Genomic DNA, 27336 nt, shown 5'->3' with positions numbered 1-27336 from the left:
GAATCAGACAATAAACAGAAGGGACATTTTCCCAAATGACATCAGATTTCATGCGTGAGTTTCAGAAGAGACTCTGATGAATGTGTAATGAACTTGGTACATTTATTTATGTGACCTGTTGTGCTTTACTTAAAAAAATGTTGTTAAAATGTTGTCCAGTGGATTACGTATTACTCTTAGTTTCTTCTTCTTTCTACAGAATTTAGAAACCTGTTTACATGCACTCTTGTAGAACATTAAACAGTCAATCAATGTTAAACCAGTAGTTACTTGTAATTACTTTATTAACCTAAAGTATTTTAATCAAGTCAGATTCCAAAATAAAATATTTGTATTTATGGAGTCAAATGCATTATAAAAGTTGTATCAAAAATCAGATAATATTAAGATTTTTTTGTCAAACACACAAAGGTGAATACGTAGAAATGAAGGACATTAAGTAAAGTACAATACATGAAAGTTTGTCAGATTTAAAAACGGTAGGAATACAGAAACATCAAATGATAAAATACGGAAGAATGAACAAATAAAATTACTTACGCATCATTCTAATAAATCATACATTTGCCACCCTTTTGACCTTCGTTTGAAGCCGAGGGTGAGCTCCACTTTGCTCAGCTGCATGCTGTTTCACATCTGTGACTCAGCATGTCTGTTTTGTACGAACGTCCAAAAAGTCATCACATGAAACTTATTCCAGTTACGGTGTCTGTCTGCTTTGAATCTATGATAGTTTGTATATACAAAGTCATCAGTACATTGATCATTAGAATAACGACCGTCCACAACAGACACTAATGCTATGAATGTTATATTATGAATAAATATATATAATATTTTTTTCTCTGCAAATGTTTCTTCACAGTGCTGTGACAAAGAATCACATCGTTTGCCATAACTGATCATGATCACAATTTCAATCTGCTCAGTTAGACTAAATATAGAGAATATGTAAACATTGTCCTAAAGAAACTGCAAATTCAGTGTCAAGACTATATAGACATTCTTGTCATCCTAAATATCGATAGATTTCCGTACACCATAACATTTGTATCTGTTTAACTACATTTTTATAAAAATAGCATGCAATCCCCTCCAATCCTCTTTAGTTTTTGTCCTTTTCCACTCACACATAGTCCCTTCTAGTATAGGAGCTTTGAGCTGCCGACATCGGAGCGGCTGAGTATGCTGCACGACTCTGGGGCTGTATGTTATACTTCAGTGGTTTGTCTTCCTTTGGAGGGCAACTGCAGCAGAGGATAGCTCCCCCAGTGACCAGCAGGGCTGAGGCAGCCCATCCCACATACAGTGATGCCCCGATCTCCATCTTCTGCCCAGCAGGGACGATTGGACTGTAGAACTCGACGACAATGGTGTTTGCTGACCAGGAAACAGGCACTAGTTGAGCCAGACCTGCTATGATGAACGCCACTCCAGAAGAGATCATCACCTTGGCTTTAACCCCATCCTCCTCGATGCAGTTGGTGCACTTGGCTCCCACCATGGCAATGAGGAGAGCAATCAACCCCACTAGGATGGCAACAACTGTGAGTGCCCTGGCAGCCTGGAGGTCCTGAGGTAAAGCCAGCATCGAGTCGTAGATTTTACATTGCATCTGGCCCGTGCTCTGGACCACACAGCTCATCCACAGACCCTCCCAGTACACCTGAGCAGTGACGATGTTGGCGCCAATAAAGGCCGAGACCCTCCACATTGGAAGGGCACAGCTGGTCACAGTGAGAGCCCACCCCAACACTGCCAGGGTGATGCCGACCAGCTCAAGTCCAAAAGATGCCATGGTGCAACCACGCAGTCCTTTTTTATATTTTCTCTCCCTGTGTTTCAAGACAAGATAAAGTTTTTTCTCCCTTCTTATTTTCTCAAGTTCTTTTTCCTTGTGTTTGCTTCAGTGACTATCTCAAGCCTTTGTTATTTGGTCCTTTAATTTCCTCTTTTCTGCACCTCTCTCCAAAAGGTACGCCCTTTTCTGAAGCTGTAGCCACTGTAGTTCCTGCTGAATCCACTCAGTGTACTTCCTCCAGGGACTTTCTGCACCACGTATTTGTCCGTTCTTGAGCAGCCGTTGACCCTTATCTGTGTACCTTTTTATTATAAACTGGTGTGACCCACCTAGGGGATGACATCACTCGCCAAACTAAGCCAATCAGGTGAGTCCTGTGCATCGGCCTCATTTATCGCCTGGGTGTGTTGGCACTCGTTTGTGTGCTTTTTCAAATGAAGAGTGTTTTCATGGTTTAACCTTTTGCCCCTGGTAGCTCTAGGTGTGCCTGTTTTATTGCTGCTAATAGATAATGAGTGGCCAGGACAGGCCTTGTTATGCAGTTGATAAGTGACCACACAGGACCGCATGCTTTCTAAAAGATTTGTATGTAAGCGTTAGCATACATAAAGCGTGTGTGTACACAGAGTGGGAGAGACAGAGGAATAAAAAGAATCTGCACAGATTATTATATTTGACTTGATGTTATTTTTTTCCATTTCCAGTTTTCTGTGTCACATTTTTATAGCCGCAGCTGACACACATTATTACAGTTTTAACACCAGTGACGCGTACCACAGTAGTTCCCGCAGGGTTAGAAATTCATAACTAGTTTCGCAGTAAAACTGAGTTAATGTTAAACTAGAAGCAGAAAGAATGCACTATATAGCTGTGTTACTATGCCTTATGTGAACTTAATAGGTTGCTGTAAATTCTACTACTGAATGCTAGTCAGTTTCTACCAACAAGTTAATACTAGTACTATACATAGAAAAAAATTGTCCGGCTGTAATTACATTCACAGTAATTAAAGTTACAGAAACATTTTTTTAAAGGACACGATTTATACAGTGCCAAATCACAACAGTTGTCTCAAGGCACTTTATTGTGTATGGGAGCCAATGAAGGGAAGCCAATATAGGAGAAATATGCTCTCTCTTCTAGTCCCTGTCAGTACTCTTGCTGCAGCATTTTGGATAAACTGAAGGCTTACAGTAGTTATTGTAAATTTAATTAATGGTTATTTACTGTAATCTAATTTGCAGTAATTTTTTTACTGCATTTGTATGTACAGTATTTGCAGCATGTATTCATTTATAGTATTTTATTTCTCCATTTTATTTTACTGTATTTTAAATTATTGCACTGTTAATGTGGTTATTTTGTAATGTTGCAGGATTAACATAGTTAATCAGAAAATTAGTCGTGAATGCCTAAAATGAATTTTAATTGTTGAAAGCACAAATTACAAGTGCGTATATACTTTAACCATTATGGTTAAAATTAAAAGGCAACAAAAATGCCAAACCAGAAGCGGTAAAAACGCAAAGTGTTAAATTCATGAGGTGCACTTGAATTGATGTTGTATTTGAAGAGAGGAAAAAAGCAGTGGTACAAAATAAGCTAAAAATCCACCTGGCCCATCTGACATGCAACTGGTATGTTTGATGCTGCAGTGTTTGGTCTGATTTTAATCGGGTGGTTGCTAGATAACATGACGTGTAATCCAAGTTTTGTGGCTATAGGTTTGAATATTGTGCGTAAGGTGTGGTTGGGGCTGGAGATATATCTGTGTGCCAGTTTTGCTTGCTGACCTGATTTTGTAAAAAGAGGTCATGAGCAAACATAGGCTTATATCTATAGCTTATCTATCTACAGTTATCTCATCATTAACTAAGCTAAAGTGAAAAATTGATGATGTATAAAAAAAGTTTGCTGTAGTTTTACAAATCATTCTGAGGGGAACATGAGTATCTGGACCACATTCATCATAATCCATCCAATAACTAGCAAATCAAAGTCACCATACAGCAGATAAAGTTCTAACATAAACCGTCTTTACTGTATTTCAGGTAGAGTTAATTTACTGAGTCCCAAGTAAACTTGTTATTCACTGGGCTTGGACACACAAGTCATCTTCAGATAGAAGTGATTTGTTAAAGCAGATAGACACTGCAGCGCAGAAAAATCTTTAACTTACATCAGCTCTGATCAGAGAGCTAATAATTAGCAGAATTATGAGGAACTCTTTTTCTTAATGTGTTACCTTCAACAAGTTTTTCTCAGTAACATCACACGTAACACAAGTAACAGTGGCTTGATGCAGAAAAATAATTTTAGTTATACAGTTCACATGTAAGCACAGTGTCTCTCTTTTTATTCGGGTTAGCATACTACACTGTGCTGTGCTTTTAAGCGGACTGAGGCAGACAGAATGAGGTAAATTACTTCTGAGTCGTGCTTAACGTGAAATAAGGATTTCTCTAATCTTTGATGACCCAGAAAAACTACATAATGAGGAAGAAGACTTCTTTACAACAAGACCTAATGGACTCTTAATAAAAGTCACTGACCCGTGTCTCGATACCTTTGTCAAACTCATTGCTGATATCCCCATTGCAACTATAATAATCTGCGGCGGAGTGGCGCAATCAAAGTCCGGGCTTAAATCAGATTGAGATGCTTTGACATGACCTTTAACGCCATTCATGCTTGAGAAGAGTGAGAAAAAATTCCTGCATGGCGATGCAAAAAATTCCCTTTCAGTCAGCACAGATGCTCAATTGTAGTTTTTACTCCCAAGGGTGGCACAGCTAATTATTTATTTTAGAAGGAAAATTCTGTTTTCACACAGGGCAACGAAGGTTTAGATAGCTTTCACCCCTTAATAAATGACATCACCATTTAAAAACTGTGTTTTGTATGTACACAGGCTATCTTTGCCTAACATTAAACTGTGTTTGACAAACATTTAAGTGTGACAAAAATGTACTTGTTTCAAAACATGAAAATAAGGACTTATACAAAAGTACAGAGTAGTAAAGTATTGTGAAGAGACCTACTGTGTTCTTAGTATCAGTCACTGAGTCTGTATTTCCATGAAAGTGTCTCAATACTTTTGTCTACCTGATCACACTTTGTCTTGCATACGTGTACACTTTATCAAACTGTAATATTTGTCAAACACTCCCGGTCAAAAAAAAGGTGACCCAGAAACCACGATAAGATAAAGCCTAATAAAAGGCAATTATTAAGATAATGTTGTATTTGGGAAGGAAACAATACAGTGAACCAACAACTCAAATCTGATTGTCAATTGTATGTCTTTATTTGCGTGTTTAAACAAGAAATATATGATAGTGCAGTTATTATTCTTGCTTCCTTCCTTTCTTTGCTTTTGCTCCAAATCTATCCTTTGTGTACACAAGCCACTAGGCAAATTTTTGGCATCACTGTAGCTGCTAATAATGCATGATAGTAGTCGGACCTGACATTAAGCAAACTTGCCTGAACAATCCAGCAAACTAGAGACCATCTGCAGCTTCTGGAGCATCAGCTGGCTTTAAAATTAATTTGTGCAAGTTAATGAATGCTCATTACTCATTTTTGCTGCTTTCTCACTGATACCATTATAATCAATATACTCAAACATTTGTGGTGGCTACTGCTATAGTCTCTACAACTTGCACTTGCCGTGGCAATTTTGGACAGATCCCAGCTGAAGGATAAAAGAGAAATTGATATATTTCAATAATATATTTCATGTTATCATTTTTATACTTAGCTTCATTATCTGGTAATGTTTTAGCATTAGCTAAAATACACAACCATCAACAGTGAAGAGCCAAAAGAAGCAAATGATTAGGAACACTTGACAATGATTGCTGGCATTAGATAAAGGAAGGAGTGAAAAAAAAAGGTTCATCATTGATCATAGGACCAGTATCTCATTTGCTTTATGGTGAGACCTTGTTTTATTTTGAGTATCATATCTGACCTTGAACTGTAAGATAATATCAGCTTTATTATTAGTACGATATGATTAGTAACTTGCAAGAAACTGAGTAAAACACTCAGTTGTCAAGAAACTTAAAGAATTCCAGGCGCTTTTCTTTCCAAGTTTCTTAGACAGCACTGTAAGCAATTTCATCCAAGATTTTGGGGTGATCTGGTGACTTTGCCATAATTATGTTGTTTCATCAGTCAGTGAAAATGCTAGCTCAGTAAACCTTGATTGATCACTAGAGATGTGTTAGTTGGAAAGATACAAAATTTCTACCCCACTAAATGTGATCCATGATAGTCACTTAAGTGATAAGTCCGGTGGTATTGATTTCAGGCAACAGTAATGCAATGGTATAAAGCAAAACTGTGTAAGTAGGAATGTTCTTCCTCAGGGGTGGTTAGCCATTTAGGTATAAGCAGCTTATGTCATGGTCCTGCAGCCCTGGGCAGTATGTGACTTACTCTGAATATTCTTGCATCACAAGTTTTCTTTGGGTTTGGCAGACACAAAGTAAGTTGCATAAAAGGAGAGTTGATGTTGTCATGGTCCTGGGTCGGTGATCCAATGTTTTGTGTTTTATTAATTAATGCTTTCATTATTATTTCTAGTCTCTTGGTTTCTGTGCATTCCCTGTGGTTCCGCGTTTAGTTACTCTTGTCTCCATGTCTCAGAGTCTAGTCTCGTCTCTCTTTTCATGCCCCCAGTCTCGGTGTAATGTCTGCCTCGACAGACATTACGGCATACTTCTAATTTAATCACACATTCAAACCATTTGGTGAATAATGATCAGTCAGTGACCATCTGGTAACCCCTTGTGGCTACTAAAATAATAATAATAATACTAGTAAAGTATATATTTTTTGGTGTAGAAGGAGGGGTACATACATTTTTTCTTTGACATTTAGCTTCATTTACTCTAATTCATTGAGAACTATCTTGTGAGTGCACTAAGCAGTATCGTAAAGCTGGTTACTGCACTTTAGAATTAGTTATAAAAATGAATTTGTTTTTTGAACATAGAAGCATCTAAATGTCTTCCTGGAGGTTGGTAAAGATATTAGTTAATATATGAAGCTTTAAATACACATGGAGTAGTTTTAGATAATAAATCCATGGTTCTGCCTTACGAAGGATTACACGACCTACCGAGGCCTCAAATACCTTGTTCCTTGTAAGTATAATTAATGAAAGTTTCTCATCCAGAGTCAGTTGTATCTGTGATTCAGTTATGAGGATGGCCTTTTTCTTAAAAAAAAAAAACTAAGCAAAAGAAAAACCACATGTAAAACCAAACAGCAGATTTATCACCTTAAAATTATGAATCTAATTTTGGTGTGACAGTAATGTTTTTACATCCTTCTCTGCTAACTTGTTTCTGTTGAATGAATTGTAAATACTAGTAATACCCCAGCTTGTGCCTTTGTGGGAAATAGAATCGTATCAATACTGTACTTGCGTTGTGTTACTAATTAAACTCAGTACACTACAACTTCAAGTGCTATGTACTCAACAGGATAAGAGATGCAAAACAAAAACTAGAAGCATGAATGCTGACTCAAGTGTTTTGATCGGCCAGTTATGCAACCCAGTTCCTGGAACTGCCTGTTGAGAATTATTCACCAAGAAGCAACAGGAAGACTATGACTACTGGAAAGTTTAGATATTATTTTGCCATAAAATGGTCTCAGAGAGCTGGATCTCAATTGAAAATAATTTGAATATGTTATTGAGAATGGTCTATGATTATCAATAGTGATATTTTTTTTAATATAATTTTCACTGAAGCAGATTTACATTTTGTGGATAATTTCAATGGATTGTTTTGTCAGTTGATGAATTAGTTTCAGTTTACAGAGGGATTACCCATTTTGTGTTTTCCACCTCTGTGTGTGTGTTTGAGAACCTTCATCATATCTAAAGGGGGTGTAAACAGGGATTTCAAGCGTAAACAGCAACCGTATCATTTGGTTAACTACCAGAGGAAATCCAGATAGTATATCTGTATGAGTATCAACCCACTGCCAACACAAGGAGCATAGTAACCCGAATACAGAAAACATGAGAGGCACTTTTTCCTCTTTCACCTACAGTAACACTTAAACTGTTAGTCAGTTTTCAAATAATAGATAAAACTTTATATTTAACATATTTAACTGAGTATTTATCTCTTTCCAGATTACAGATTGAACTGTCTGCAGCGCTACTTCATATAAAACATTAAAAAGCTTCTTTCATATTAAGATATTAATCACAAGCTCTCACTGAGATACAGTACTCTGCAAAAGTCTAATGCCATTTCTTCATCCACTCTTTTTGCTTCCAGATTTCTTTGAATGCTTTAAAATGGTTTTGATCAAAAGTTCTCTGGACTTTCCCAAGGTCTTTCTCAAGTTTTTCTTTGGACAGTGTTTGCTTTTTCACTCATTTTCAACAACAAAAACATTTCAGTAATGTTTTTTTTTGTTTTGTTTGTAAAGCCACTTTATATCTACAAAGGAATCATTGAAGGATAAAAACAGGCCCCTAACTCAAATAAGAACCAAGTTTACATCTAAAAGGTTGACATCCCCAAAGACCTATTAACTGGAAATTTGGCTTATGTTAGCATGAGGAAATGAGAAAATTGGACAAGTGGTTAACAAAAAAAGAAGTTACAGTATCTGAAAGTCATTTCTTCAATCATGAAAGCAGAAAAATGTCAGATTGTGATCCATCACGCAGTACTACTTGGAAAGCGTCTGATTGATAGCAGCTTCATTTTTAAGCACAACAGCGATTCCAAACACACTATTAGCCATTTTGGCCTCGCCAGAGCTTGAATGGGAAAAAAAGTTTGCCAACATTGAGAGCTTTGAATGTCATGAAGCCTGGGAAATTATTCTTGAAGACTAAAGAAATTAAAAGGAACTTTTCCCAAGAGAGTTCAGGCTGTGCTGAAGAATGAAGGTGGACATACTAAATATTGACTTTTAAGCTAGTTAGAACTGTACAAACACGGTTTTTGCTTCATTTACTTTATTTTTACTGTTTGTATGTTTAGGCGATTTAAAAAAATAATTTTTTCAAATATACTGATTTTTCAAGTTTCCAGCAAACTGCCAATCCCATTTCATTTCAAGCAGTTCAGTGCACAGAGAGATGGTGATTTCCACAGGCAGCCTTTGTTGTCTGTTCTTCTGTTCTAGAAGCAGAACGTTGGCTACAAAGCCATAAATGCTTTAAAGGAGGGTGGAGCCTTGCATTTAATGGGTGCTTAGAGAGTTATGGTCACATAAGAAATGGAAATAAAGGATGTTTGAGCACAGGTGATAGCACACTTTCACAATCTTCCAGACATATATCTCTTAGTACATGTACTGCATCGAAAAAAAGGTTAAAGTTGATATTACTTTCTGTAAATGCAAAGTTTCAAATTAATAGGCTGCTTCTACTAACTGCAACCTCAGATTCTGGTTACGCAGAAAAAGAGTTCACATCACCAACTGCGTGTGCATATGCCATACATGCACAAGCACAAAAATAGACACTGCTGTCACCTATTGGGCACAACGAGGAATAACAGATAAAAGGGGAAACATAGCAGACAAAACAGAGTTTATCATTCTCCTTTGATTTCAATGCTTTGATTTGCTGCAATAGCTGCAAAATCCAGACATGCCAAATATGTTGTACATCACCTCACTGACTACTCTTTGATGCCTTCATCCACTCACCCTAAATGAGCTTCATACACAACAAAAGCTATTTTCTTGTAACCTTCAGCAAACAAAAAGCTCTTGTATGTTCACATTTACAATTGGCCTTCAGTCTGAGCTTCAGAACACTCACAGAGCTTCTCTCACCTCCAACCTCAGCCTGCAGTTTGTACGCCTTCTTAATATTTTTCCCACTTCATAAATCACATATTTATTTGAAAAATAAAGTTTGGACACTGTGTAAAATGTAAATAACAACAGACTGAAATGATTTGTAAATCTCATAAACCCCCAATAGAATATAAAAAACATATCAGTTGTTTAAGGAAATGCAATATTTTAGGAAATATATTTGCTGATTTTGAAGCAACATATCTCAGTTTGTAGCATTGCCTCTTCTTTTAACAGCAGTGTGTAAACATCTGGAAATAAGGTAAGCACCTGCTGAACTTTTTGGGAGAGCACAGTGTTCCCATCTCTGTCTGATGTAGGACTAACAGTTCATTCATTCTGGGTCTTCTTTTCATTTCGTAATGCTCCACATATTTTTAACTGGTAAAAAGTCTGGACTGCAGGCAGGTCAGTTCAAAACTCTTCTACTATGAAGCCATTTTGCTGTAATAGATGCAATATGCGTTTTAGAATTGTCTTTGTTAAATATGCAAGGCCTTTTCTGAAAAAGATGCCACCTGAAAGCTACTATATCCAAAGGCACTGCCATACCTTCAGAGATGCTGGCTTTTACACTGAGAGCTGTTGACAAGCTGGATGACCCTTTTTTCCTTTTGACATGTTCCCCATGTTCTATAGAGAATAAAACAGGAGTTTGGGAGATTTGCAAATCACATTATCTGTTTTATTGACATTTTAGACAGTGTCCAAACATGTTCAGAAATAAGATTGTATATTATTTTTTCTTTCTCCAGGAACAGTTTGAGAAAACAGAAGTGACAGGACAACAGGTGTGTCTTGTGAAGTGTTTATGGAAGCATAGGTTGATTAGATATCACACATCACACACAAGAATGTTATAGGATAATATGAGTTTGTCAGTATTGAGCTACTGGGAGAGGCAACAATCTCACAATCTGTAAAGCAAACAGAGTGGAAGAGTGACATCTGGAGCTGGTTCATCTCCTGTTTTCCTTCATGCTGACTGTAAGTGACACCCTACACTACGTGCACTTCTTTGAAAAAACCCCACACACCAGTAATTCATGAATTTGGTGAAGAGTAAGTGCTTGAAAGATTTACACTACTTCGCTTACATGTTATTTCTGCTAATTTTTCATTCGAGGTCAAACACAAATGTAGAGCAAACAGTTAGGTGTACTTTGTTCTTTTCATTTCAATTTATGATTTAATTATTTTACTGTTCTTAATTTACTTAATTTACTTTATCTGAACCTTTGTATTTTACACTGGATGCAGTTATCTAATAAAATAGGTCAGGGATTCCCGAAGCGTGGGCTGGGGCCCCTGGTGGGCTGCGAAGGTACTGCAGGTGGGCCATAGTAGTAAGAGAAATTCTGTTTAAATTTACTCTCAAGTATGTACAAGTAGATATTTATATAAATATATTATTTTATATAAAAAGCAAATTAAAACTGGTAATAGGAGGTGGGCAGTTTGTGATATTACTTGTTACTCCGACTTGCATATGACTGGATAGTATTTTATAAAAAACTGTTTGTGTTATTTATGATTTCTTAAAAAACTAATTATAAGGAAATATATCACTCTCTCGTTGGGACTTTGGGAAAAGCAGATGAAGATAATTTCCTGTCAAAGATTATTAATACTCATATGAGATTAAAACTGATCATTATTGTTTTTAGGGACATAGTCAAAGCCTAATCAAGCAAATGATTGTACTCTTAACTACACTTTTAATATTAAAATCAATTAAAGTATTCGAATTAACTTTAAGTGAAAGAATAATATTCCCCTCAGTCCTGAGCTGTGTCCATCCCCCTCAACCTCTTGACATGCTGTAAAGTGAAAGATACAGTTCTTCCAGAGAGTCTTTTGCAAGGCCATTTATGTGCATTTACTTGAGAGAGAACTCCAGCGGGATGCCATCCATTATCAGCGCAGGTGTAACACAACAAAAACACTGAGCACATGACCATTTTTGGTTAGTCGGAAGTTTTGGTCAGAGGTGTTGTCATTTCAGACTGACTGAGTCACCAGACATTCAGGACATCACTCCACCCACCTGCTCACCGGCTCACCTGTTCAGGTGAAACTTTACATTTAGGGAGTGGACCCGAAGAGCAGGTGCTGATGACGGTTCGCTGTTTCTCCATTGCCCCTCCTCCATCAGGCATTTGTACCTGCTCCACTCCTCACCCATTCAGCAGACTTGTCTGACTGGCAGAAAACTCGACTTCATCGCAAGGAAGAAACAAATATTCAACAGCCTGTATCACTCCACAGTGAGAACGTCGATACGCACTCAGAGCTTTATCAGCAACCTCTGAAAAGAGAAAGGACTTTAGTTTGAAGCAGCTTGAAGAACAAATCTGACCAAAATGGTGTCTGCTGGCTTCCAAATGCTGGGTGCAGCCTTGGGGATCATTGGCTGGATTGGAGTCATCGTTGTGTGCGCTGTTCCCATGTGGAGGGTCACTGCTTTTATTGGCAGCAACATTGTCACCTCACAGGTCATCTGGGAAGGTATCTGGATGAGCTGTGTGGTCCAGAGCACAGGCCAGATGCAATGCAAGGTCTACGACTCCATGCTCGCCCTCACCGGAGACCTCCAGGGTGCTCGGGCCCTGACTATCATTTCCATTGTGGTAGGCGTCATGGCTATTCTGCTTGCTGTAGCTGGAGGAAGATGCACCAACTGTGTGGAGGATCAACAGCAAAAAGATAAAGTGGCTGTCGCAGCTGGGGTTATGTTCATCATCGCTGCGGTCCTCTGCCTTGTCCCTGTCTGCTGGACAGCCAACACTATTATCCAGGAGTTCTACAGCCCTCTTCTGAATGCGGCCCAGAAGAGAGAGATGGGTGCCTCGCTGTATATCGGATGGGGTGCTTCTGCTTTGATGCTTATCGGAGGGGGATTACTCTGTGCCAGCTGCCCCAAAAAAGAAAAAGAACCCTACAATGCAAGGTACACAGCTGCCACTAGGTCTGATGCCTCAGCACCAATATCTGGGAAAGGCTACGTCTGAAATATTTACTGGGACAGATGCACCAGAGTTTATGGGTTGTGTGTGTTGGTAATTCAGGTTACTTGATGAAACGTGACTCCTCATGAGAGTGTTGGAGTGTTTTGAGATGATGTTAACACCAAGAAAGGGACCACACCCAAGTCTACATAGTCTACAGCTGTGTGTGTGTGTTTGTGTCAAAAGTACTATGTTGTGTAAGTGCTAACAAGTCTAGTATATCCATATGCTTATGTATCTTTTTAAAATGTTCACTTTTGCTCCTGTGCTTGTAGATTGTTTTTCAGAACTATGTATACAAAATTCTCAATGCACCACTTCTACTGTAAATAAATATTTTTACTGTTTACAAATCTGAGAATATGTGTTACTGTTTTTTTGTTTCCACTCAATGTTTGTGTTCAACAGGATTCATTCAGTGGTCACCCACAATCACATTTAAAGGAAATTCTAACATTAAAAACAGTGTATTTACAGTATCCATACTCTTTTTATTGTGCGTTTGACACATTTTTAATGTATATTAATTGTAACATACATGTTCATTATGTAACACGGCATAATCAAAACAAGGATGCTTAAAAAACAAACGTCACAGTATGTGAGAAGCAACCATTCTCCAACTTTCTGGTTGAACAGGTTTGGGTGTGGCAAGCATAATACTGGCTGGAAACCGGCCTGTCTGGTTAAACTGTGAACCTACAACAAAGGTATTTGGACTTTGAATGTAGTCACAGAACCAAGTTTTATTTGTTAGGGGAGTAAATATTTAAAAAGAAACAAACATTTCTGGAGTGTAAAACAATCCACAGTTCTTATATAGCGCTTTTCTACTCTATCTGAGCACTCAAAGCACTTTACACAACTAATTCATTCAGCCAATCACATTTTGTAAGTGTTTACTACATAACATTCATAGGCATTCACACTCCGATGGATGTATCTTGCCCAAGGATATTTGGCATGCAGACTAGAGGAGCCTGGGACTGAACCACCAGCCATCTGGTTAGTAGCTGACCTGCTCTACCACCTGAGCTACAGTCAGCTCTTAATTTATGTCTGTGAAGGTCTGTGAAGGTTTTCAGTCATCCAGGTCATCGTAGTCTAAGGAGCTTGGAAAGAAAAGCGTCTGGAGTTGCTTGAAGACATAGAAGAGCCACCTCCACAGGACAAGACTCGGCGGTCCATCTGCATCTAAAGGACAAAGGTCACTACTTAGATGATGCCAATGTTCACATTCTGGACAGAGAAAACAGATGGTTTGAAAGAGGAGTGAAAGAAGCCATCATTGTTCATTGTGAGTGACCATCTTTGAACAGAGGCGGGGGTTTACGACACCAACTCTCTGCCATCTATAATCCAGTTTTGAGATCCCTTCCCAGATGCCTTAACGCCCACTCACATCCTGGGCCATCTGACCACAGGAAATCACATGAAAGGGTGGGGCCAGGTTTCACAATTAGCTCACCTGAAACCTTGGCTGATTGTTTCAAGGTGATTCAAAGTGCTTTACAAAGACATTAGAAACAAAAACAAATAAAAAGCATGATTTCAAATTGATTAAAACAAGCAAACAAACAAACAAACTAATTAACAAATAAACAAACAAACAAACAAAACAGTATATAAAATCAAAACAGATAAAATCAGAACAGTAGATAAAATCAGTAGTTAAATGTAAGTTTTGAAATTTAAGCTTAAAAGTGTGGATTTGGTGCTTTATTCAAATGCAGCTGAGAACAGGTGAGTCTTCAACCTGGATTTAAATAAACTGAGTGTTTCAGCTGATCTGAGGCTTTCTGGGAGTTTGTTCCAGATATATGGAGCATAAAAGCTGAATGCAGCTTCTCCGTGTCTGGTTCTGACTCTGGGAACTGATAAAAGACCGGATCCAGATGACCTGAGGGATCTGGAAGGTTCATACTGGGTCAGAGGTAGAGGATCATCAGAGGCTCCATTGTCCCTCTTTGGAGGGACACACCCACAGGGCCACCATTTGACCCCAGAACTGAAGAAGCTTCTCGTACGAGTTTGTTTTTGCTCAGAGACTGACCTTACCTTTGTGTGCATGCACGTTTGTAGGTGTGTGTGTAGAGAGAGTGTGCGTGTTTGTGTGAGGACACCTGAGGATCTGATAGCACTGTTGTTCCCACTGTTGAAGTCTTGAACGACTGAATAAAGCTTGTTTGTGTGAGGACAATGAAGGAAGCTAGAGAATAAGGTCTGTGGATATCAGGTCTCCAGTTTCCCGCTTTGTCTGAGGACACAGAAACTCCACCCTGAAACACAGCAGCAAGCATCTATCTTCTCACAGCTAGGCACAGGAACATTAGACCACAGCAAATCCATCATCAGGCAGGTGTATCTGCAGCACATACAAGACTGGAGTGTGGTTCAATTTTCTGTGGTGCCAACTTTTTCTTTTTCTTATTTCTTGAATTTTGCGTAGAAATCTGTTACAGCAGCATTTTCATGGCTTCTCAGGGCCTCCAGATCTTGGGTGTTTTACTGGCCTTCTTTGGTTGGCTGGGCGCCATTATCACCTGCGGTTTGCCCATGTGGAGAGTCACCGCTTTCGTGGGGGCGAATATCGTCACAGCCCAGGTGATCTGGGAAGGCTTGTGGATGAGCTGTGTGGTCCAGAGCACGGGGCAAATGCAGTGTAAGATGTACGACTCCATGCTGGCTCTGCCTCAGGACCTGCAGACTGCCAGGGCCATGGTGATCATCTCTGTGATTGTTGGGATATTCGGCATCCTCATGGCTGTGATCGGAGGAAAATGCACCAACTGCATGGAGGATGACGTGGCCAAAGCTAAAACCTGCATCGTGGCTGGAGTGATATTCATAATAACCGCCTTGCTGATCTTGATTCCTGTATCGTGGTCAGCTCATGCAGTAATCAGCGACTTTTATAACCCCCTATTGGTTGAGGCTCAAAGAAGGGAGCTTGGATCTTCACTTTACATAGGCTGGTGCTCTGCTGCGGTGCTGCTGATGGGAGGTGGTCTTCTCTGCAGCAGCTGTCCCCCAAAAGTTGGTGGCAGACCCTACATACCTGCCAAATTCACACCTGTAAGAAGCATATCTTCAAATGTTGACTATGTGTGAGTGTCTCAGCTACAATGCTAATAAAAAGGCACAGCAGTGTACTCGAACAATTCTGAAGGCTGAAGGCATTAAAAAAAACAGATCACATTTTACTACATTTAATAGGTTTCATACATGTCTTGATCATATCTTGATTCTTTTTTTAAGTATATTTTAGGTTACTGAATGAATGTCAATGCTATTTTTAGATGAAATGTGTATTTTTCACAAATAAATGTTTTGCATGAATACCACCAAGTTTGTCATATATATCTTGTAAGTTGCATGTGAAGAGAAATGGACTTGATTGTATGCAGAATTTTTTAAAGCTCCCACTAATAATGGACAATGAGCCTTCAATTGCCAGGAAATTTGAACCTTTTGAAGTGGGAGTGTTTATCTGAACCTTATTGAACCTTGTGACAAATGAAAAAAGAAACCCAACTTGCATATAATGTCTAAGTTGTATTGTTCACAGTTTAGCTCAAAAACATGAGTGACTTAGGGTTTGAAAAAAAAAGATCCCACTGATGACGTCGAGGTCTGTAAAACTTGTGCATCAAATGTGACACACTTGGTGTTACAGGGTTTAAGTACCAAAAAGACAAAGCTTTGTTCATGCAGCTCCTCCTTCTTTCCTGGAACTCAGAGTACAGACACATTGTAACCCAAACTGGAACTATAAGCTACTTCTTAGTAACCTCTAATGACAAAGCGTTCAAGAATTCAAGGGAGTAGACTCTTAGGAAGTTGGCCGTGTAGTAAAGACAGGAATTTACAGTTCCTGTCTTCAGTAAAATGGACAGTCTGTTGTTCAGATTCGTGTTACTAAGGGAACCCCTTTTCACCTCTAAAGAATGGATATTTACACTTTGCCCAGTAAGAGGACATCTGCCAAGTCTTGGAAAGACGATATATCCTGAACCACCTGAATGGGTTTTTTTTTTTGTTCCCTGATTCTCAGTTGAAACCAGTGAGGACAACACAAACACATCACTGTGATTTATAAACACTGTTCCTGGACCAGTTTTGGCCTCTTGGGAGATAGCAAGAGGATAAAGTAAAAGTAGCAATACCATCAAATTTAAAAACAGCCCCCCCCCCCTAAAAAAAAAAAAAAGTTTGGCAAAGTGGTATATACATTCAAAAGTAAAAGCAATGCAGAATTTATCTTAACTTTAATATTTTTGGGAAATTAAGTATTATCACGAGTTGTGTTTGAAAACCAAGTCTGAATTATAAAAACAACTACCAGAGGGGTCGATCTGCTGATGGTGGTGGGGAATCAGATCCCAAAACATCTTAGTGAATTAAGCAGAATAACTACAATTAAAAAATTTCATGTGACAATAAACAGTTTATTGGTTAAAAATCACTTAAAGAACTTTAATATAGGAGTTAGAAAAAAAAAAAAAAACCCAGCACACCAATCCTGCAGTAATCTAACATCACACACACTTTGACAGACAAAAGGCCATAGTGTTAGTCACACCTGCACTATGCATACACTGATAAGAAACAGGTTTGTACTCTTTGTGAAAGAGGTCATGCTCATCCACTTCTCATGTAATGCAATATAATCTTAGACAAATTCCTTCCCGGGTGTTGTTGATTTAGGTGCCGAGTACTTCGCACCACTGTAGCGGTTGTCTCCTGCTGGGCACTGACAACAGAGAAGTGAACCACCAATCAGTAGTAACCCTGCTGCACCCCAGCCCACATACAAACAGGCACCCAGCTCTCTCCTCTGAGCATCTGGAACCATGGGGTTGTAAAAGTCCTTTATGATGGTATTAGCAGGCAGCGATACAGTCACAAGACACAGAGCCCCACTCAGGATGAAGAAAAAGCCTGCAGAGATAGCAACTCTGGCTTTTGCCATTTTGTCCCCAACACAGGTGGTGCATTTACCTCCAACCACAGAAAGCAGCAGGCCAAACAAAGAAAACAGGATGGAGATGACAATCATGGCTCGAGCTGCCTGGAGGTCTGGAGGCAGGGCCAACAGGGAATCGTAGACCTTGCACTGCATCTGGCCGGTGCTTTGCACCACACAACTCATCCAGAGTCCTTCCCAGATGGTTTGAGCCACCACAATGTTATTTCCAATGAAAGCAGATACCTTCCACAAGGGCAGCATGCAGATCAGTATGTTTCCAATCCATCCAAGCACAGCCAGCCCAACACCCAGAATCTGCAACCCTAAAGAAGGCATAACAGCTTTTCCCCCCCTTTTTTAGACGAGTCAGTTCTTTGCAGGGTTTCCAAATAAGAGTCCACTCTCAGCAGAAGTTTTATATGACCTACAAATCCCCCCAGAATACAGCCCTCCTCTGGGTGGGCTCTGGCTCCACTGCATCAATCACGCTCCATTTGATTTCAGAGGTTTTCTTGACAACAAAGAGGCCCACTTGTCCCCAAACAGAGCCCAGAGAAAGAAAAGAAGCTTTAACAGTGCAAATCAAGGGGGAATTCTTTTTAATTAATTTTAAATATATGGAATGATGCACAAACCCAACCACATCATGTTAGGTTTAATAAAAAAAAAAAAAATTCAAATGTCTGAGCAGCGACTCTAAAGAAGGGTAAACATTTTTATTGCCTCTGGAGAAAGAAAGTAAGAAAACTATTAAAACCCATTACCTGATAAGATAGGCTCATTAAAAGAGAAACCAACCATACCAAGGAGGATCACAGGTTGAGAAACAACCAACGTGGTGCATGTCTAATTTAATACTGTTTGTTTCTTTTGTTTTTTCCCCCCAAGCCAATGCCTCACACCTAATTACCACAGGTGGACTCACTCAGCTTGATTGCTGCACTGGTAAAAGAAAATGAAATCAGATGTAAAACCAAAAGCAATCATTATGATCTCATATTGTTACACGAGATACTAAAGTCAATATTAAAATGCAATCTTTAAAATCACTCTTCTTCTCATTGTTATGTTCTTGGTAAAACTGCTACTTTTGTCTGAGTGAAATCATAGCCTCACAAAAAACACCCACAAAAAATTATGAAAAAGACATTGATTTACGTGGAAGATTTTTATTCTAAACATTCTTTTCATTTCAGTTTTCACAGCACTTTTGCAAACATTCATCCATTTTCTTATTGGCTTATCATAAGAAAATGGGTTGGAGGGGATCTGGGACATATGCCAGCTATCACTGGGCAGGAGGTCAGTCCTAATGACCACAGGTGTTTTCACTTTGAACACTTCTGAATAACCAATCAGGAGAAACCACGAGCCTCCCATGTGGATATAAAAGCTGCAGTTGAGGCAGTCATGTTGTCTTGTTGTGTTTCCAGTTGATTCTTTCTCACAGCTCTCTGTTGCGCCAGAAGAGACAGTATGGCAGCTGCAGAACTTCAGATCTTGGGCATCATTTTGGCAGTGATTGGCTTTTCTGGAGACATAATTACATGTGCTTTGCCATTGTGGAAGGTGTCTGCTTTCATTGGAAACAACATTGTGACAGCACAAGTTTTCTGGGAGGGTCTCTGGATGAACTGTGTAATGCAGAGCACTGGCCAGATGCAGTGCAAGGTCTACGATTCCATGCTCGCTCTTCCTCAAGACCTGCAGGCAGCCCGTGCTCTGGTTGTGATCTCCATCTTGGTCACCCTAATGGGACTCCTGCTTGCCATCGCAGGCGGAAAGTGCACCAACTGCATTGAAGAGGAGACTGCCAAGAGTAAGGTGGCCATTGCTGCGGGGGTGGTGTTCATTGTTGGTGGCATCCTGTGCCTCATCCCTGTATCCTGGTCTGCTAATGAGGTCATCAGGAACTTCTACAACCCAATCATGTCTGACGGACAGAGGAGAGAGCTTGGAGCATCGCTGTTCATTGGCTGGGCTTCATCTGGACTCCTGATCATTGGAGGTGCACTCCTTTGTTGTCAGTGCAAGCAGCCTAAAGATGGTGGCTACTCTGTCAAATACTCTGCTCCACGCACTGCAACAGGTGGTGGAGCATATGTTTAAATGTCTGCAAGAGGTTGGAACGGCTGTAGACTGTCACCCTCAAGTGAAATGGACTAGGCTGTTTTTATGGACTAAATATTTAGGTGCTTTTACTTTGCTTTTGATTTAATAAAACTCTATTCACTAACTTGACTATGGTTGTGCTTTTTTTATTTTTTATTTATTTATTTATTTTTTTTTAAATTAAAATTTAAACTTGGCTCTAGTGGAGGGTTTCAATGAGTAAAAGGCTGCTTTTGTAGACCGCACTTTCTAGCAAACATGGTAGACTTTACACTCCAGCTCACAACTAAAACTCTAACTCTAGGAATTTAGAAGGCAGCTAACCGTGTGCAAATTGTCTTGCAGAATTTAAACTAAAAGGCAACAAATGCCAAACCAGAATCAGCAAAAATGCGCTATAAATTCATGAGGTGCACTTGAATTGATATCGTATTTGAAGGGGGGGGGGCAGTAGTACAAAATAAGCTAAAAATCTATCTGGCCCGTCTGACATACAACTGGTATGTTTGATGCTGGAGTGTTTGGTCTGCTTTTAATTGCTGGTTGCTAGGTAACATGTCATGTAATGAAGGCTTTGTGGCTATCCGATTGTTCAGTCTGACGTCACTAGCAGTGTCTGGGTCTAAACTCGCTGCAGGTCCATATATCAAACGATTACTGAGAGTTGAGAAACTGTCTAAAGTCTTTGATCTTTAAAATGATCAGTGTTCTGCTCTACCAGGTGTAACAATTGAGTTTAACATCCAGGCATCCATGAAAACGGAATTTATAACATTTAACTGAGTTGAAGTTAGCAGGGAGTTAGCTCGCTAGCTTCTATCTAAATACAATATAGCATGTCCTGACTGCGGGGTTTTGGAAACAAATTAAAACGTACAGCTCTGCTATCACTTCCAGCATAAATGAAGACAGAAAACTAAACAGCAGTGACGTTTGTAGGGTTACTGAAGTTTGGCTAGCTGGTATATAATGATGTGCTACGTGACCGCTAGCGACACAGCTATGTTAGCATAATATAAACAAGCTTTTTTTCCACTCGATAAAAGTTAACGTGAGTGTTCTCAGTGGTCAGGAACAAATGTAATTGCATGGCAGGATGCTGTAAAAGGACCAAACTTCAGCCAGGAGAACAACTGAGATAATCCATCCACAATACGAGGTTAGTCATTCATATACTGCTGCATGGGCTGGACTGTAGTTACATCCTAAGGTTTTAAAAACTGAGCTTAAATAAATGATTAGTGGTAATAAAAGCCGAGGGAGGTCAACAGTGATCACTGACTGTTTTAGGAGCTTTTTGAGATCAAATAGAAGAAAATACAAAACATTAAACATGTTAACAACACAAAAGCCATATTAAACACAGACTACTTTAGGCCCGGAAGTAGGATTCGTCGCGTCATCACTGAACAACCGGATAGGTTCGAATATTGTGCTTTGGGACTTTATGTGATTGGTGCATAAAGTCCTAAATTGACAATTTTACCTTGTTATGTGGTTACTAGGCGACATCCTATCTGATATAGATTTAAAAAAATTTTCAGGGGCCTGTGATGTGTCTGTCTGCCAGTTTTGCTTGCTGACTTGATTTTGTAGAAAGAGGTCATGAGCTAACATAGGCTTTGTTTATTTAGTAAGATTAAAACATTTAAGTGCCAAGAAATATTCAGAAAAATGCATCAGTAATTTGATACTGGTCTAGTTTTTCATGCATTCTGGTAATATGTGAAAGTACTTTAAAATACAAGAAGTATACATCATGAACTCTGCAGTCTCTATATTGCTGGTTTAAATGAGCAATCTGTTTATTCTTTGCAATGACAAAGCAAGTTTTTATACACAATTGCTTCTGTTAATGGCCTTCTACTAGTTTTTCAGGTCAAGCAGGAATCAAGACAAACAGGAAACTTGCCACAGAACACCGTCCCCTCCCTGTTGCCTTTCTCATACCTGAAACAAAACAACAAAGCAAAACCCAACCAGCAGCATTTACAGACAACTGAAAGCTGGAAGTAAAAATGATCTTAAACTCAACTGGAGGTTGATTTTGATGTCTTTTTTTTTTTTACTTTAAATATAGACTTTATTTTCTGAAAACATGAAGACTCAGCTCGTTGGTGTGTGTTTGGCAATCCTCGGTTTTCTTGGCACCATCCTCATCTGCGCACTGCCCATGTGGAAGGTGTCGGCATTTATACAGTCAAACATCATCACTGCTCAGGTGTTTTGGGAAGGCTTATGGATGAACTGTGTGTTCCAGAGCACGGGTCAGTCACAATGCAAAAACTATGACTCGGTTTTGGCTTTACCACAAGAGCTGCAAGCCTCCAGGGCTCTAATCTGCGTGTCTATTGCTGTCAGCGTGGTGGCCATCGGGCTCACAGTGGTTGGAGCTCGATGCACTTCTTTCTTTGATTATGACCAACTGACCAAATCCAATGCCGGCATTGCAGGAGGTGTGGTGTTTATCATAGCAGGGATCGTGTGTATTATTCCTGTCACCTGGTCGGCTTACAGCATCATCACAGGGTTTTATAATCCTGTGGCCACAACAGGAAGCCAAGGAGAGCTGGGAGCTTCTATATATTTGGGATGGGTATCTGGAGCACTCCTTGTCATTGGAGGAATTACTTTGTGCACCACCTACAGATGCTGTAGAGGATGAGAGAACATGCTGTAGAACATCCAATACATGCTGCAGTTAACAGTTCACAAGACAATGTGTGCACTCTCAAAGACTTTTTTGTTTTGGGCTTTGAACTTCTATTTTCATCACTTTTGTCAACCTGTAATTGCACAATATTGAAATTTTACAACAAATCATAATGAAATGTGACACATTAATATAGTAAATTGCATGTATAATTATGTATTTTAATATTTTTAAAGAGCTACAAGGAAAATGAAGTCTGTTTGAGCTGCTCTTGGATTGTATGTATGTTGCATATGATAATACAAAATGTTTACTGAAAAAATCTCCGATATGCTGTGTAGAGCACATGTTTTAAAAATTTTAATGAATAGTATTTGTTTAAGGCTCATAATCTTTTGCAATATTTGTATTACTGCATGTGTGAAAAAGTCTTTTTATACTTTTATACTTTCAGTGAATTTCAGTGATAGTTTTAGTGGAAGTTAGACAAAATGAAGTAAACCAGTCAGCTACAGAAAAATAAGCTATTACCGTTTATTAAAAAATTTGGTAAAAATAGGTATGAATTCAGTGGTAGACTTTATAACATTTTTAAACTATGTGTTCTCCATTGTTTGTGCATGTTGTACTCTGTAAATGAAATGTTTTTGATGGTCACTGTAGTGGCTACATTAACTTCTTAAAGCTCTCTTTTTTTCTTATATTTAAAATAACCACAATACAGAAGGATAAGTGACTGTTTTTATTCATTGGTTTGTTAGCAATAACAATGGTAAACCCAGCGTGTAGCTCCGCCATCTGCTTATTTATTTTCCACATGAACCTTTCACAATAAAGCTGAAGCTCCTGTTGAGATTTTTCAAAATAAACTGAAATGATGACAAAATGCATTATTCTCAAACATTAAATTTCAGAATATGAAGATGAAACATTCACCGTACCAATTCTTCTTTTATGTTGCTCTATGTAGTAGATATACTGGTGCAGTTCTGTTGTTGAAACTAGAATGTATCCCATGATGTTCATGCTCAAAGCTAGTTGGCCTGAAACTTGCAAATATTGACGATATGAATATGAATATGAATAAAACGTTTTTACTTTGGCTTCAGTTAAACATACTGTAATAAGTTGTCTGATCTGATTTTTATTTCCAAAGACCCCCTGCTTGATGGTTAGTCAGTTAAATTGCAATAGTAAAAGGTCTCATTTTGTGTAACAACTTATAAAAAAAAATTGGGAGTGAGTTGGGCTTCTGTTTCTTGTCTGTGGACTCTGCGGCACATAAAGGGGCTGGGAAGCCAACCTAGCAATGAGTGGTCAACCTAACCAGACCAAATACTACACAACACCAAATCCACATTTTAAATCTGGTATGTTTTCTGTTCACTACATAGAGCAGATATTCACTGAATACATATCAAGAAATTCTATATGTAAGAGGTTGACTTTGCATTGCATCTCGCTCATACAAATTGTACCCTACAAGCCTACTCAACCCCTCCTACCTGTCACCATCACAAAGCATTACTGATGTTTCAAAGAGGAGGGGTGGTCAGTGTGAGATTTTTTTTAATTTAGGAAAGAAGGAGAAATCAAGAGCTTACTCAAAGAGAATCGCTGGGTTTCTGTCAATTGGCTTGGTGCTCTGAGGGCAGTCCATACCCTCCACCCTCCTAGCTCTTCTACTCCAAAAGGTGGAGTATATTATGTGACATGCATGAACTTGACAACTTTGCAGTCACAACACTTGATCCCACAAAAGATTTCTCACATGTTTTGCATGTGGCAGTTCACATGCAAAACACTCTGAAAACATCCAAAAGCCACAGCACCAGCCCCCCACTTCAGCCTGCCGCCAGTCCTGCTGACCCATTTAAAAATTATAGCTCTGAAGCAATGAACCACATGAAGCAGAAAGTGCAATTAGGGATGTGCGACATGACCAAAATCTCATCTCATATGAGACATTTATCGTCCTTACATTTTCTGTAAATTGTGTGAATCTCGGGCAACTCGTGAAGTGTTTCAGCTGGGTGTCATTTACCTGGAGTGTTTTGAGCCGCCATTTTCTTTGTGAGTATAACACGGTTTGCCTTCTGTTTGGAGCTACCTGGTTCTGCCTCATCTTCACTGGCCATGCCGGTATTCTCTGTGCCTGCATCCACGTGGTAACTGTAAGCGCCATTTATAGTTACTTCATGTTTTTATTTGAAGAATTGGTACGGTGAATGTTTCATCTTTGATTTTTATAATAATTTACTGAAGAAAACATTAAAAAGTGCACATTGGGTAATCTTTCAAGATGTAGAATATGAAAAGTCTCATTTTTTGCTTACATTTTGATGCAAGCTTCTCCTTCTAGCCACGATTCCTTTTATTTGAAAAGAATTTTAATATAGTCATTTGTTAACACTTGCCATTGTATCTTATGGGTGTGAAATGTGGAAAAACTAATGGTGTTTACATGTTGTCATATTAATAAAGCAACGTTAGTTTCTTTAGTTTTCCAAAATCTTGTGGTATGGATTGAAAAGTTTCTCAGGATCAAATTTATCACTCTACCCCTGATGTATTCTGCATGTACACAATATTTAGATGCACCACCCACAGATGCTAAACAAGAAGAGAAATCAGTACTGGAACAGACAGTGTTATCCACCAAATACAAAACAGTGCTGTAGTTGTCAGAGTACAATAATGTGTTCACTGATAGAATTCAGTTGTTTCAGACATTGATTGAAGCTGTACGTTAATTATGTATTATTATCTTGAACTTCACATCATATGAAAAATGCGGCAAATAGAGCTGTAAAGTAAATGGCTTTAGCATCTAGACCACAAATCATCAGTTCTGCAATAATATTGTCATGATGCAAGTGTATCTGGTATTATTCTGCTTGAATCCTGTGGTTTACTGTGACCGCCCATGTGGGTGGAGCTCTGGGTGTTCACCTGTTTCTATCACCTGTAATCCATCAACAGCACTCAGCAGCTGACTCATAAGGCCAGCGCCGTCCTGTCAGTTTGTCAATGACCTCACAGCCTCCTTGCGGCTTGCGGGAGTGTTTTGTTGTTCCTTGCTTTGCATGTACCCTCATTTTCTTTGGTTGTTAGTTTTCCTGCATCTGATTAACCTCACCTATGTTTAATCTCATAAACAGTGGCTGCACCTGGTAAGAATCTCCAAACCTGCTTGCAAACCCCTTCTTGGAAATGCCACTACTCACGGGACTCGCCTCCCGTGAGTAGTGGAATCCTGGATTCTTGGAATCACCAGGTTGAAACCTCACCTTTTACCAGTGTTGGGCAAGTTACTTTGAAAAAGAAATTAGAGTTACTAGTTACTTCTGGAAAAAAGTAACTGAGTTAGTAACCTAGTTACAAGATTCTAAAAGTAATTAATTACTTGAAAAGTAACTATTGCGTTACTTTAAGAAAAATGTTTAACCCTCTGGGGTCCAGGGTATAAATCACCATTTTTGAGTACTTTTGATTTGATCTCTACATATTCCCTGTAAAAACTATTTACTTTGCCTTGTTTGGTATCATTCTTTTCAGCACAACCTCACGTGTCTGAATTTACAGTTATATTTTAATTTTGACATACTGTATTAACAAAATGTATGTTTTTTGTCTGAATTTAGATCAAATCTGAGTAGAAAAATCTATATTTCTTTACTGTAACAACCACAAACATGTTTATTGAATCATGTTTCATAATTTTAAATGCAAATATAAATTGTCAATTTTAAGATTGTATGCATAAGTTTTGCAAACAACGTTATTTGCAGCCATTTACTTTTTGCCCTTTTGTTAAAAAAACAAAACAATTTCAAACTGTTTACAGAACAATCAGGTGTTCTGCATTCAATAAGATGCCACACAAATTATTTGATGACATCAGTCATCTGCAACACAGCTCTGCACCTAACCACCTCTGCTTCAGTGCCTCGACGTCTGAGACCCTTGCTACATCCCCTCATTGTCTTTTGTACGTATTTCCTGTGCACAATAAAACCTGGTTAAATATGAACTTGTTTTGTCCATTTAGTCTGCTTCAGACTTTTGATAAACATTTTTCTACAATGTGTTATATTTACTAATGTGTTTTGGCAGTCATTGTCTAATTTAACTACACATGTTGTCCAAACGTGTGCTCCTGTTGTCATGTATAGAGAAAAAATAATAATAACACAATTTCTTTGGAGGTGCCTTTGAGAACACTCAAGGACACTGTACACAGCAGAATAATTAAAAGCAAGCAGTTTAATCAATCATAAAAGCACAAGACATGAAACAAATTTAAAATGGCAGAGTGGTTGGTTCTGTTGGATAACCATTTTATTTTAACAAGCCAAAAAATATACATTATATTTCTGCTTTTTAATGCATTTTTGTCTTACATGAAATGCATTTCAAATGTTTTTCATTTAGCAAACTAAGAGGAAAATAGCAGTTTGTCTCTGAGGCTCAGCACTCAACATAAACAATTTACATTTACAGACAGGTTTAAAGCTCCCCATCCCGGGACAACTTTTAAATATCTTGAGCTCGTTGTCTTAACCTTTAAAGCTAAAGCCAGCAGCTTTCTCTCTACTTACACAGCACAGTCAGCTTGCTTCTTTTGGTACAGTGGCTGTACTGTATTAGCAGATTATTACTGCATGAAATGAGAAACACACTAAGGATTTTGATGTAAGCTGGATTGAAGTGCCTGCCTGATGCTGGGACATCTGGGATATATTTTTTTTTTAAACTAAAGCGGGCCTTTTTCTAAATAAACGTAACAGCTCATCACCCCTCTACTAAAAAACAAAGATGAATGCTTATTGCCACTCCAATTATGAAAATACAGTCCATTGAAATACCTCAACATAAGGCACAATATAATATGTAGTAATATAACTAAAAAATTAACAACTAAAAAAAGCTTGAAAAGATG

The 27336-nt window shown here is 38.6% G+C and overlaps 5 protein-coding genes across 5 annotated transcripts; 4 read left to right on the top strand and 1 right to left on the bottom strand.

The window, feature by feature from the left end:
• Positions 1 to 266: 266 nt before the first annotated feature.
• Positions 267 to 18567, bottom strand: cldn29 (claudin 29). Its single transcript, XM_026182961.2, has 3 exons — positions 18394 to 18567; positions 17485 to 18160; positions 267 to 1815 (listed from the first exon to the last, which is right to left on the bottom strand). Exons 2-3 carry the CDS (start codon positions 17963 to 17965, stop codon positions 1127 to 1129), a joined length of 1170 nt encoding a protein of 389 aa, XP_026038746.2. The 5' UTR covers positions 17966 to 18160; positions 18394 to 18567; the 3' UTR covers positions 267 to 1126.
• LOC113031095 (claudin-4-like) lies at positions 11749 to 13018 on the top strand. The gene has a single exon (XM_026182980.2). It carries the CDS (start codon positions 12016 to 12018, stop codon positions 12661 to 12663), a length of 648 nt encoding a protein of 215 aa, XP_026038765.1. The 5' UTR covers positions 11749 to 12015; the 3' UTR covers positions 12664 to 13018.
• On the top strand, positions 14278 to 16004 carry LOC113031168 (claudin-4-like). Its single transcript, XM_026183107.2, has one exon. It carries the CDS (start codon positions 15133 to 15135, stop codon positions 15769 to 15771), a length of 639 nt encoding a protein of 212 aa, XP_026038892.1. The 5' UTR covers positions 14278 to 15132; the 3' UTR covers positions 15772 to 16004.
• Positions 18568 to 19039: 472 nt separating the features above from the next.
• On the top strand, positions 19040 to 19865 carry LOC113031080 (claudin-like protein ZF-A89). Its single transcript, XM_026182962.2, has one exon. It carries the CDS (start codon positions 19106 to 19108, stop codon positions 19736 to 19738), a length of 633 nt encoding a protein of 210 aa, XP_026038747.1. The 5' UTR covers positions 19040 to 19105; the 3' UTR covers positions 19739 to 19865.
• A 1379-nt stretch (positions 19866 to 21244) lies between these two features.
• On the top strand, positions 21245 to 23496 carry LOC113031187 (claudin-like protein ZF-A89). The gene has a single exon (XM_080307160.1). The coding sequence runs from the start codon at positions 21840 to 21842 to the stop codon at positions 22404 to 22406; it is 567 nt and encodes a 188-aa protein (XP_080163286.1). The 5' UTR covers positions 21245 to 21839; the 3' UTR covers positions 22407 to 23496.
• Positions 23497 to 27336: the final 3840 nt, after the last annotated feature.

This window comes from Astatotilapia calliptera, chromosome 10, assembly GCF_964374335.1.
Source record: "Astatotilapia calliptera chromosome 10, fAstCal68.1, whole genome shotgun sequence".
Taxonomy (NCBI): Eukaryota; Metazoa; Chordata; class Actinopteri; order Cichliformes; family Cichlidae; genus Astatotilapia; species Astatotilapia calliptera.
The sequence above is the reverse complement of the archived record's forward strand: the minus strand, read 5'-3'. Positions and strand labels throughout refer to the sequence as shown.

Coding starts and splice junctions, on each gene's coding strand:
- LOC113031080 (XM_026182962.2), top strand. CDS start 19,106: ATGGCAGCTGCAGAACTTCAGATCTTGGGCATCATTTTGGCAGTGATT.
- LOC113031168 (XM_026183107.2), top strand. CDS start 15,133: ATGGCTTCTCAGGGCCTCCAGATCTTGGGTGTTTTACTGGCCTTCTTT.
- LOC113031095 (XM_026182980.2), top strand. CDS start 12,016: ATGGTGTCTGCTGGCTTCCAAATGCTGGGTGCAGCCTTGGGGATCATT.
- LOC113031187 (XM_080307160.1), top strand. CDS start 21,840: ATGAAGACTCAGCTCGTTGGTGTGTGTTTGGCAATCCTCGGTTTTCTT.
- cldn29 (XM_026182961.2), bottom strand. CDS start 17,965: ATGCCTTCTTTAGGGTTGCAGATTCTGGGTGTTGGGCTGGCTGTGCTT. Junction 1,816..17,484: donor TGCTCAGAGGAGAGAGCTGG/GTGCCTGTTTGT, acceptor AATATAAAAAAG/GACTGCGTGGTTGCACCATG.